General features: G+C 40.6%; 1 protein-coding gene across 5 annotated transcripts in view; it reads right to left on the bottom strand.

Annotated features, from left to right (window-relative positions):
- Positions 1–1,412: 1,412 nt before the first annotated feature.
- Positions 1,413–13,039, bottom strand: part of LOC119234325 (protein HIRA) — a 97,684-nt gene continuing 86,057 nt past the window's right edge. For all 5 annotated transcript variants that reach the window (XM_037497186.1, XM_054690571.1, XM_037497185.2 and 2 more), the window contains 2 exons: positions 12,121–12,209; positions 1,413–2,283 (listed from right to left, as the gene is read on the bottom strand). In XM_037497186.1, coding sequence (XP_037353083.1) covers positions 2,167–2,283; positions 12,121–12,209 — 206 coding nt within the window. In that variant the 3' untranslated portion in view covers positions 1,413–2,166. The remainder of the gene's footprint in view (positions 2,284–12,120; positions 12,210–13,039) is intronic.

A 13,039-nucleotide genomic window follows, 5' to 3' on the forward strand; every position in this document is an offset into this window, starting at 1 on the left:
TGCCTGGTAATCTTTGGATACTAAGTGGTTTACCTCCATGATATATTTTTTTTGCTCCAGTGTAAACTCTTTCTAGGTAATTAAGGACTCATGTTTGTTTTCCATCTCCCAGGAATCACTGTCATTCTTCTGATATCCAGTGTCTTGAAACTATTATTTATTTTGATAGTCCTTTTGATTGTTTCAGGCAGGAGAACCAATTTAGTCCCTGTTATTCCATTTTGACTGCAAGTAGAATAACCTTGCCAGTCTTTCTGCTTTGCTGATAAAGACAATCAAGATTGTCATTTCTTTTTTTTTTTTGTGGGACCCTTGCCGGCGGCTGGGGAATGAACCGGTGCTGCAGAGGCTGCGGCAGCCTCTTAGCCCAGCGCTCAACTGCTGCACCACCAGGGGAGGCCCAAGATTGTCATTTCTTTAAGGGAGCACTTACTAAGTGGTTTACCTCCATGGTACCAGTTAGTTTTTACAACCAGGCAGGTTTTCGACACTCATCTCCATTTGACAGCTGAAAAATGAGCCCCAGATCATGCTGATATGAGCCCCAGACAGGCCTATCTGTCCCAAGGCTGTGCGCAGTTCTACTAAGCTCTCAGTGCTTTGTGATGTTGCCATGGACTTCCTCGACCCAAACATTTCTGGTTTCTCATTCCTTATCTAGGTCACACTTACAGCCTGGCTTTTGAGGAATCTATGCTCATATGAACAATGTGCATTAGCATTGTCAAACAAGCCTGTGTGATAGATCTCTCTAGTCACTTGACATCCATGAGTTAGGCAGTGAGAAGTCCAATAGGCAGGGAAGCAGGCAGAGGGCATGTCAGTGGCCAGTCAGCCAGGCCTTACATTTCCAAGTCCAGAACTCTGCCCCAGACTGAGGATCACACAAAATTGACAAGTAGATGAGTTCCAGGACCAGGGGTAGGGGTACTCAACCTTCACCATGCTTGGAGATTCTGTGATTCCAGATCTCGTCTCCTGTGTGTCAGCATTTGAATCACTTTCAAAGAAAATCCAAGCTTGTAAAGAAATCTTCAGAAAACCCAAATCTATACTTAGCTGATTTCCTTCTATGAAATTAGCAAGTCAGCTGCAAAATTTGGTGCTTAGATGACTAGGGACCTGGGCCACAGTACAGCTGAAACTAAGGACTTTAGACACCTGGCTTGGGAATTGACACATGAAGCAAACTGCCTGCTAGTTCTAGTTCAGCTTGAGGTGTTGCACAACCAGGGAAGGGACCCACATGCTGGAAGATGAATTTTTGCGAGACAAGGTGGGGCTGGGGAAGGGGGCATTAGCTCTGATGTCCTATCATTACCTATTTCAAAAGAGGGATCCATGGAAGGTTGGGGGAGAGAAGGGGAGGTGGAAGTTAGAAGGAAAAGGCAAGAGAAGCAAGGATGATTTGATATCCAATGCATGTTCATTTATTTTACACTTACAAAAGAAGTTGCCCACCCCAGTGCCCATTCCCCCAAAAACAGTCTCTTTTTACAAACATTTAAAAATCAAAACCAAATGAAGATAGACAAGTTAATTTCAGTACAATTATTTTTCAATGCAGTTCTCATAATTAGAGTTAAATTTCCTACAAGTGACCAATGTCCAAGTGACCTATAGGGAAATCCTGATTATTGGCCAAAAGGAAAATTCCATATTACAAGTTAGCAAATTCTAGTACAAAAATAGTCCGTGTGTTGGAATAGCTTTTCCTTTTACATAGGTTTCAGGTCAGTCTACTGACCACATAATACACTATTGTTTCAGGATTCTCTCTTTCACAAATGGCTCATTCATCATAGCTGAAGCAGCACAGCACCTGCAATGTGGCAGGCACTAGTGTCCACAGTGGGACTGTGCTGAAGATAGCAGGCCTAAGAGTGCCTCACGAACCCAAGGCAGCAGAACAGAGCCCCAGCTCCAGGTCTGCATGGGGATCCTGGAGAGAGAGACGAGTTGAGGGCACAGCTGCTCCTTTCTGAGGGAACAACAGGCCCAGGACACAGGGGAAGTCTGACCAGGGAGCTCGGCCAGCACTGGTGCAGGACAGCCCACCTCCTGCCAGTGTCTCCTCATTCTACAGTAGCCAGAAGAGGTGAGAGGTGGCTCTGCGTGTTGTCAGCGAAGAAGAGTGTGACCCTGTCTTGAGGCAGCTGGAGCAAGCTACTTGTCCCTCAGTATGTCAAGCTGTTCCTGACACTCGGTGAAGAGGCGCTGGAAGCGGAGGTTCTGCCCAATGACTGGCAACAGCTCCTTCAGCAACTCCCTCTTCCGCAGACCCTGTGGGCACAGGAGTGACAGTTGAGTGCCAATGTTAGTGAGAAGTCCTAACTGTGGAGGAGTCCCTAGCCTGGCAGAGATCCTTGTGTTTGTTCATCTGAGAAACCTAGATGGATGACAAGAACTTCTCTGCATGCCAGGAAGCGAGAGCTGAGTTTAAATTTCCTGCAAGTGACCAATGTCCAAGTGACTTACAGAGAAATCCTGATTGTTGGCAAAAGGAAAATTCCTGGGGCATGGTGCAGTGTAGTGGCAGGGTGTAGTACAGTGACAGTGTAAGGATATGGTAGAGAAAATTAGGGTAGTTTGTGGTTCTCTGTATCCCTTAAGTCTGTTGGCATAGTCAACATTGGCCTTAGACAGCAATAAACTGTGGTCACTCCAGGGTAAGATGGAAGTAGGAAATCAGGAGAAATATGTGGATAGTTACCAGGCGGGTCTACTCCCTTATATGTATGCTCTCCAGGGGCTGGAGTTCAAGTCCAGGGGTAAGGGGGTGCTAAGGCAATTAACTGGCTTTTGTTTCATGGGTGCTCTATCCTTAGCTTTTGCCTATGTCTCCTCCATATCTGAGTGCGTGGGCATCACAGCCTGCATAGGCCCTTCTGCAATATGCACTGTTGAGTAGGGTCTCTACTGCACAGACCCCTGAGGGGCACAGCAGTTGCAAAGGGAAAACTATCAACTGCCAACACTGACCACTGGAAGAGAAAGACCACGATGTTAAGACAAGCATGGTGACAACAGCAGGAATTAAAGAACCAAAAGTAGACTCTGAGAATATCAAAGACAGAAAAATTTTTAAATTTTCTAAGAACAAGAGCATATCACCTACAAAGGAAAAGACATCAAGATTTACATCATAGTAGTACTTTTAATATATCGGGGGGAAAAATTCACAATCTTTACTTTTTAAATCCAGTCAAAGGCTATTCATGTAAGAGGGTATAAACAGAGGTATTCTTTGGGTTGCCACAGGAAAAGCTCACCCAGGAAATGTTTTGGAGGAAATGCTCAGAGATAATTCAGTTGATACTAAAAGAAGGAAAGTAATATGATCAACTACTGCAAAAGTTTTTGTGGGTATTAAAAAAACAAAGGGAATCAGAAAATGTAACTTGGTGATAAAAAACAACTTATCAGATCCAATAAACCAAAACCCAGACATATGATGGTAGCAAGAAACACTGGATACAGAAAGGCTGAAAGTTAAAGATGGAAAAAGATGTGTAGTAATAATTTTTAAAAAAGAAAGCTAGCATTTTACAATTATCAAAGTTACAGTCTGAAATAAAATCATTAGGGAGTAAGTCAAAAGAGAGGGACAAAAACATCCTCACAGGGAAATTTTAATACAGATTCAATTAGTTATGAGTCAGAAAGCCATTATCTGTAGGTTCAGAAAATGTAAACACATTTCATTAGTAGATATGACCTAATGCATGTATACAGAGCGAGGCACCCAAAATCAGAGAACACACATTCCTCTTTGGCATTGAAGGAAGTATGAAAAATTGCTCTAAAAGCATTTCAACAAGATAATAGGTTGCATTAGCATAGGCCAAATCCACCCTCTAGTCATGCAGTCTTGCCAATTTGTTTATATAGAATGCTGCCAAGAGCAGCTAGCTATCACAAAAATTGTATGGATTTGCAAAGCCTGAAATGCTTACTTCCTGGTCTCTTACAGAAAATCCCTGACACAGATTATGTTCTTTGACTAAAATATAACTTAGTAAAAACTCATGGGTCAAATTAATTAATTAGTTTTAGTTAACTGAAATTAAAAACAATTTCCAAGTGAATGGTAATACTGCAAAACTAGTGTGATACAACAAAAGTGGGGCTTACACTGGACCACTATAGACATAAAATAACTATTGGAGGGCCTCCTTGGTGGCCTAGGGGATAAGTTTCAGCACTATCACCCCTGTGGCCTGAGTTTGAACCTCGGCCCGAGAGGTAATCCACATATGGCACAACAGATCTCTCCTGTCTCACCCATTTCTCCCCTTAGCAGTGTTATTTAAGGAAATCTGCCTGTTCTGCTCCCTATTCTGTCCCTAATCCTCTCACACCCTGCACCTCTGGCTTACATCCCAGATCTTCTACAAAAAAATAATAAAAAAGAAAATAGCTTTACTGGAGAAGATGAGAGAATGACCAGAATCCAATCTAAAACTCAGTGGGAAAAAAAAAAAATCAGATAAAACATTTTGAAAAATAGAATGAAAGATGATAAGAGTTAAAAATCAATGAAATTAAAAACAATAGGGAAGAAGACTAAAGTCATTTTTTGAAATGTCTAAAGAAAATAAATCTCTGGCAAGATTAATCAAGAAAGGAGGGAGAAAGCTCAATGAAAAATAAAGAAGGCACAAAATTTTAGATGTAGAAGAGATAAAAAGTAATGAGTAGTATGAACAATTTTGTGCCAACAAATAAGAATAGAGAAAATGGACTAATTCCTAGAAAAATAAAATAAATCAACTGATTCAAAAAGAAATAGGAAACAGGATTTTTATCTTACCACAATCAGGTATACTAGAATTTTTAATTGATGTCTAAGAAACTTCCAAAGAACAGACTTTTTGCAGTGTTATGCAAATATAGCTCATCCTACAGCCAGACAAGGACAGCATGAGAATAGAAGATCACAGGCCAATTCATCTGTGAAGTCATATATATAAATCCTTTATAAACTACTAGCAATCAATTCTAACAGCGAATAAAAAAAGAGAACTATTATCAAGAAAAGTGAGAATTAAATATTAGAAAAAGTATAAAATATCTAAGAATAAATCTCACAAAAGATGTGTATGGTGTATGTACTGAAAACTGAAACTTTAGTGAAAGGCTTTAAAAAAAAATTTGAAGGCCTCCCTGATGTTGCAGGGGTTTAAAGACAGTGCTATCAAACTATCACCAGCCACTGTGGCATGAGCTCTATCCCTGTCAGCCAGGGAGCTACCCACATGGCGCAGCAGACCTCTCCTGTCTTGCCTGCTGCTCCCCTCAGCAGTGTATTTCAATGAAGCTGCCTTTCTGCTCCCCTCTCTCTCTGATGAATTCCCTTACCCCCTACACCTCTGGTTACAACCCAGTTCCTTTTTTTTTTTAATAAAATATACATATATTTATTAACTTATTTTTAGACAACACTATTTCTTTTCTTTTTTAATTTTTGTATTCCCCATACAATTTCAACTCCCTGATTTTGACCCCAATCTCCCCCCCCCCCAAAGTATGTCTCTGGTTCAGAGTTGTTTGTTGATTTTGATATTTTCTTTCTTATAGTTATTCTTTTTCCTGGTCCCTTATTTAGGTTTTCTAGATTCCTGTTATGAGTGAGACCATCCGGTATTTTTCTTTTTCTTTCTGGCTTATTTCGCTGAGCATGATCCCTTCCAGCTCCATCCATGTTGCTGCAAATTGCATGTGTTTATCTTTTTTGAATGCTGAGTAATATTCCATCGTGTATATGTACCACATCTTCTTGATCCAGTCGGCTATTTTTGGGCATTTGGGTTGTTTCCATAGCTTAGCTATTGTAAATTGTGCTGCTATAAACAGAGGGGTGCAGGTGCTCTTTGGAATTAATGTTTCTGTGTCCTTTGGGTAAATACCTAGGAGTGGAATTGCTGGATCATATGGAAGCTCTATGTTTAGTAGGTTGAGGAATCTCCACACAGCTTTCCATAGTGGTTGGACCAGTTTGCACTCCCACCAGCAGTGCAGGAGAGTTCCTTTCTCTCCACATCCTCGCCAACATTTGTTGTTGCTAGTTTTTTTTATTATGTGCCATTCTCACTGGAGTGAGATGGTATCTCATTGTAGTTTTGATTTGCATTTCCCTGATTGCAAGTGACATTGAACATTTTTCATATGCCTGTTGGCCATTTGTATTTCCTCTTTGGAGAAGTTTCTTTTTAACTCTTCTGCCCATTTTTTGACTGGATTATTTTCTTTGTTTTTGTTGAGTCTCGTCAGCTCTTTGTAGATTTTTGTGATCAGTCCTTTACAACCCAGTTCTTGTATGCATAAATAAATAAATCTTTTTAAAAAATAAAATCTGAACGAAGACAATTTTTTTTAAATTTTTTTTCTTTTTTTTTTTCCAAGATTTAATTATTTATTTATTTATACAAGCACTGGGTACAGTCAGAAGCACGAGAGTGTGAGAGAATTCACCAGAGCCAGAGCAGGGAGCAGAGCAGGCAGAAGGACCGAAGTACATTGCTGAGGGAAGCAGCGGGCGGCAGGAGAGGTCTGTGCACCATGTGGGACCCTCCTCCAGGGGCTGGGGAGCAGCCGGGGATTGAACCAGCGCTACAGAGGCTGCGGGCAGCTTTGCAACCCAGCTCTCAACCGCTGCGCCACGGGGGAGGCCCAAAGAAGAAGACAATTTTTTTTTTTCTGAAAGTACCTCCAATCATATGCCTGACAGTTTTTAATGGAACCTGACAAACTAATTTAAGCTATATATATGGAGTAAAAGTCAAGAACACCATAGATATTCACTATCCTCTTAGAGATGCAGGCTAATATTATGCCAAGCTTTGCCATAAGAGAGAAGACAAGACAGATGTGGTGGAGAACAACAGGGGATTATTCAATAAATTGAATTTGAGAACATACTGGGTTGATGAAAAAGTCATGACATTTTTCTGTTTTTCAAGCAAAAACGTGTCATGACTTTTCCGACAACCCAATATTTACCCACATGGAATACAGATTTAAAAATGGATCCTTAATCCAAAACATTCCCCTAAAGGGTTCAGAACTTAAATGTTAAAAAGTTATGCTTTTTTAAAAGCAAAATAATGAAAACAAAGTTTGTAGTTTATAGCATATATAAAAGTAAAGGTAGGGTAATAATACCACAAAAACTAGGAAGGGATATGGTAAATATACTATTAAAAGATGCTTTCAGAGTATGTGAAGTGGAAGCATATCACTTGAAGGTAGGCTGTAATAAGTTACTTAGGGTACTTACAGTGTAACTACCCTAAAGCAAGCATTAAAACAAACAAAAACCAACTGCTCCCTATATAAATAAAGCCCAAACAAAAAGGAATTAACTAATAAACCAACAAATGGATAAAATGGAGTAACAAAAAATGAAATTAATTAAAAAGTCAAGATGGTAGATTTAAAACTAAACATAAATGATCAATGTAAGTCTAAATCAATTTTATTTGGTGACACTGCGTTTTTTATTCATTAATAGTATTTAAAAGGCAAAAGCACAAAACTTCTAAATCTTTGTTAACGGTTACACAATTCTAAAAACAATTTGTGGGCCTCCCCTGGTGGTGCAGTGGTTGAGCGCTGGGTTGCGAGGCTGCCTGCAGCCTCTGCAGTGCCAGTTCGATCCCCGGCCACCGGTGAGGGTCCCACAAAAAAAAAAAAAAAGTGACAATGATAACAAAGTGGGGATGGGTGGAGCTATAAAAGGAGTACAGTGTTTTGTGTGCAATTAAAATTAAGTTACTAGTATTACAATAAAGAAAAAATAAAAATCAACAAGCAACTATAAACCAGAGACACTAGAGGGTAGGGGGGGCAGGGAGAGGAGGGATTGGGGTCAAAATCAGGGGGGTGCAATTGTATGGGGAATATAACCAAGATGAAAATGCATACATTGTGCAGAAATGAAAAATGATGTTAAAAATGTATAAAATAAAAAAAAAAAAAGAAACAAAAAAATTAAGTTATTAGTGGTTTAAAAGTTATTAGTGTTTTTGGTAATCCTCAGGGTTACCAAAAAGAAAGTATCTATAAAATATACATGAAATGAGGTGGGAATCAAAATATGTCTGTCACTGAAAAAAATCACCATACAATCGCCAAGATATGGAAACAACTTAAGAGCCCATCTACAGATGAATGGATAAATAAGATATAATTTATATACACAATGGAATACTAATCAAAGATAAAAAGATGAAATTATGGACTGTGAGGGGATTATGTTAAGTGAAATAAGTCAGATGGATAAAGGCAAATAATGTATGATTTCATACATTATACAGAAGACAAACAAAGTAAACAAACAAAGGCTTAGACTCTGAGACTACAATGTTGGTTACCAGAGGGAAAAGGTGATAGAAAGTATACAGAATGGGCAAAGGGTGGTAAACTGTATGGTGGTGGACAGAAACTAGACTTTTTGATGGTGATAACGTTGTATATACAGATGTCCAAGTAAAGGTTGCATACCTGAAACTTATATAATGCTATAAACCAAAGTTATCTCAACAAAAAAAAAAAAAAAAAAAAAAAAAAAAAAAAAAAAAAGGACCATAGTAAGGGAAGATATGAGGGCTAAAAAAAGCTATAAAACAAAGAAAATAACATAAACAAAATAGCAATACTAACTTTACTGATCAGTAATTACTTTTAAGTATAAATGAGTATAGGGCCTCCCCGGTGGCACAGCGGTTGAGCGCTGGGTCACGAAGCTGCCCGCAGCCTCTGCAGCACCGGTTCGATCCCCAGCTGCTCCCCGGCCACTGGAGGAGGGTCCCACATGGCGCGCAGACCTCTCCTGCCACCCGCTGCTCCCCTCAGCAGTGTACTTCGGTCCTTCTGCCTGCTCTGTTCCCTGCTCTGGCTCTGATGAATTCTCTCACCCTCCCGCGCTTCTGACTGTGCCCAGTGCTTGTATAAATAAACAAATAAATAAATCTTTAAAAAAAAAAAAAAAAGTATAAATGAGTATAAATTTGTGTTTAAATTCCCCAATCAAAACAGATATGTAAACAGGATCCAACTATATGCTGCCTACAAGGAACTTACTTTACATCTAAGGACACACATATATCGAAAATGAACGTTGTGTTTTGTATTATGCAAATTTGCTGAATACCTTTATTCTCCAGGTCTTTTGTGGAATCTTTTAGCATTTGCAACATATGAGATCATGTTGTCTTCAAACAGTTAAGTTTACTTTTTCCTTTCCAATTTGGATTTCCAATTTTTTCTTACTGCTCTAAGACTTCTAGTACACTCTCTTAAGTAGAAGTGGCCAAAGGTCATCCTTAGCTTGCTTCTGTCTTTGAATTTAGACATAAAAGCCACCTTGTGACCATAAGGGAAAGGTCAGGAAAATTCACACAGTTGTATAGATTACCATCTAAGTCCAAACCACTTACATTGGAGGAGAGAAAAAGATCTATTTCAGCTACCATTAGACAGGGTGTCATTAATCTACAGTTGAAAGCATCTGTCATGGACACCAGGGACCATGAGCAGACTGGCTATTTTAAACTGCTTACAGAAGGTGGAAAGGAGGTGGGGCCACACTGATGGGTGACCTGTGAAGGAAGCCACAGGTTCTCCTGTACAAAACCCTAATGAAGTGTACTGAATGGAGCTAGCAAGAACAAGCAGGAAGTAGGGAGAGGAAGATGTGGGAGAAAGGAGGATGTGTGGCTATTAACTAGTGGCACATCTGTGACTCTTCCTTTGCACCACAGTGGCTTGCAATGTTTGCTTTCAGACTGAAACAGAACTACTGTGGAGCTCTAGTTGACATCTCAGGCTAATGTTCCACCAGAGGGGCAGCTAGGTCAGAGTGAAGCCCCATAACTTGGTCAGACGGAAGGACTGGTTAAGCATATGTCTGTTTTCCACTGAAGCAGATAGCCTGTTAGGCTTCCCCAGAGGTGAGGTGTGCTTGGGAAGTGGCTCTACTCTTGCATAAGGAAACCTGAATCGGTTACCAACTTTAGTCTTTAACTTGTAATGACAAGAAGAGGTCCCCAGATGAATAGGAGAAAATATTCAAAAGCAATGACCACAATAAATGAATGAGAAATGAGAATGAACCTTAATAAGACAGATAATTCAGGGAACAAAGGTTAACATAAAAAAAAAGTTCTGCTTAGTATTTGTAGCTTATATTTGGGAAGGTTTACTAACTTTTCATTCCAGTGACAGACAAGGTAATTCAGAACCCTTCCTGCTGAGGACATGGGACAACGCTGGACAAATATAAACAGACCTCAGAGAGCTAACCTGCTAGTGCCAAATGATCAGGTACCAGTGTGGGGAAGGTAGGATCCAAGAGAGGAACGTCTTTATCTTGGGAGCATTTATTGATGAAGAAGAGACTAACTGACCTTCTGACAGACTTGAGGGCCTAGGGGGAACCAAAGCAGAGGCCTAGCTCCTATGAAAAGTGGGGGTCCCTAGTAAATGCTCCCTTTTTTATGTTGGCATTCCAAGGGGATGCACCCTAGAATAAAGGAGAACTTGAAGTAAAACTGTTCCTGTACCAATTTTGAGTTTCCAGGGAATTGATCCTAGGGCTCCATAAGGCAACAAAATTAAGATCTACTACAACAAAATAAAATGGAATAAAAAATAAAGAAGGCAAGTACACACTACACCCTCAGATCCATGTGGGTACTGACCCTCTAATCTTTCTAATCTCAACTCCTTTCATCCTCTATCACCACTCTGCTCAGTTGATCCCATTACAAGTTTTTAACCTCAGGTCTTTGTATTTGCTGTTCCCTCTGCTTACAAACTCTTTCTTCAGGTATCTGCTTCCCTCACCTTTCTGGCTCTGCTCTTAGTTAGGCCTATCTTGATCACCCAATATAAAATAGCATCATACCTATAACTCTGTATCCCCCAACCTCTTTGTTTTTGTTCCCATAACCACCACTCCCACCATATATTATACAGACTTGCTTACTGTTTATAATTTGCCTGTCTCACAAGAACATAGCTCCATGAAGTCAGAGCCTCAGTTGATCTTATTCACTGCTGCCTGCCCCATGCTTAGACTGGCCTGGCCAGAGCAGGCACTCCATCAGTATCTGCTCAGTGAGTGAATGAAGTTATGGAGCTAACTCTTGGATCCATCATTTCTCCCATCCCTCACCAATCTGTTCCTTTTTCAAATCAATCAATGCAACAGCATCCACTCACTTACACCAAAAAATCTGGAGGTGACATTGTTAATAACTCTTTCCCTCACCTATTCCACACCCAACCACACACCCTCTAAGTCTTCTTGTTTCTGCCTCCAACATACATATGGAATCGGTCTCCTTTCCATGGCCATCACACTGATCCAAGTTACCTTTATCTATTGCGGAAATGGCTACAAAATAACAAGCCATACCTGGTTTTCTTTGTCAGTTCATATCATCTCTGAATAAATTCCTCTCAGATTGTTTTGCCTTAGATTTCAGCTCCTTAAAAGGGCCCCAAGGTCTACTCTCTGCTATCTCTCTCCTGTCACCTAACGCCATCCTCTCCTTTGTTTACTATGTTCCAGCCACAGTACTCTCAATGTACTGAGTCCTCTTTGCATTTACCATCTGTTCTACCAGGAACCTCTAGGTCTCTGCACAGCTGGTTTATTCTTATCCTTGGGTCTCATCTCCAGGGTCCTCTTCTAAGGTCTACCCTGGCCAATCTTTCTGGTAAAGCACAGGCTTTTACTGCTCTGCTTGTTTCTTCTGAGCATAATCCTCAGTGTAAAATGGTCTTATGGACGCTACTGCTTACTTGTTCCTTATCAGACTATTGCTCCACAAAGGCAGGGAACGATCTTTTACCTTTATTACTGAACAAGCCCAGAGTCCTTGCCAGGCAGCTTTGGTCAGGCTCCCAAAGATAGAGTGGCTGAGTACTCCCTAGGCCCAACGCTGAGGGACCCCTCCTGCCAGGTCATGGAGTGCATAGCACCTTGCCCTTTTCCTGCTGCTTGGGCCCAAGTCTATTGGGGAGGAATTTTAAAGTACTTTGGCTTATTTAAAGTCTCCATTTTCATTTTCAAGAGTGAATTCTTGCAGCAAGAATGAAAGAAGCACCTACCACTACTGTTGACTCCCACTGGCTTCCAGTGGAGTAGTGAACCGGACCCAGTAAGTCCTTGCATATTTCTCGGAGTCGGTATTCAAACCCTAATTACAGAAAAAAACAAAAAACAAAAAACAAAACAGAACAGAAATAGGATCACATTACAAAAAGAAATAAAAAATCAAGAATATGCTGTTGTTGTGTATATCAAAGCAGAATGAACAAATGCTGGCTTTATTGCTTATATGGGAAAAACTCCTTGTGGGTCTCTTAGTTTGGGGCACTGCGACCCATAATGACAGATTCTCATTCGCCCAATCCCTTGACAACATAAACATACGCTGTGCTTGAAAACTGAGATGTAGCTAGATCTGGGATAAAATTCCCAAGGTGATGGGAAATATGGGAAATTGTGGAAAGAGGAGATCAGACTAGTCAGATTTGTTTGAGAAGATGTTCTGGCAGCTGGTGTGAGAGGAGATCAGCAGGCTTAGGAGGTCAGCCCTTAGGAGACAGGAGATAGCAAAGGTCCCAATTAGAACGAGAAGGGAGCAATTACGTGGAGATGGTGAAATAAGCTCACTAACCCAGGGTTATGGGCACAGCCAGGTGGAGTGCCAGAAAGACTAGAAGTGGAATTTGGGGGTGGCCTGTCAGCTGAACCATAAGGAATAGATAAAATCACCCAAAGACAAGGATGGAGAATAAGAGGAATGAAGCTGGAATTCGAGAACTGACTGGGATTTCCCTTTGAAAACTAAGTCTTCCTTTTCTTGTTAAGTCTGCAAGAGACAGAAGAGGCAACTTGTATATGAACACTGGGAAAGATGTGTAGAAGACGGTGGAAGAAAAGCAAGGAGTAGAAAGAAGTGATCCCATAAATGAGAGCAGGGCCTGGAGGAGGCAGCAGCTTTATGCAAGGAGTTAGGGTGAG

Source organism: Talpa occidentalis, unplaced genomic scaffold (genome assembly GCF_014898055.3).
Source record: "Talpa occidentalis isolate TD23 unplaced genomic scaffold, MPIMG_talOcc4v2.1 talOcc4.8, whole genome shotgun sequence".
Taxonomy (NCBI): Eukaryota; Metazoa; Chordata; class Mammalia; order Eulipotyphla; family Talpidae; genus Talpa; species Talpa occidentalis.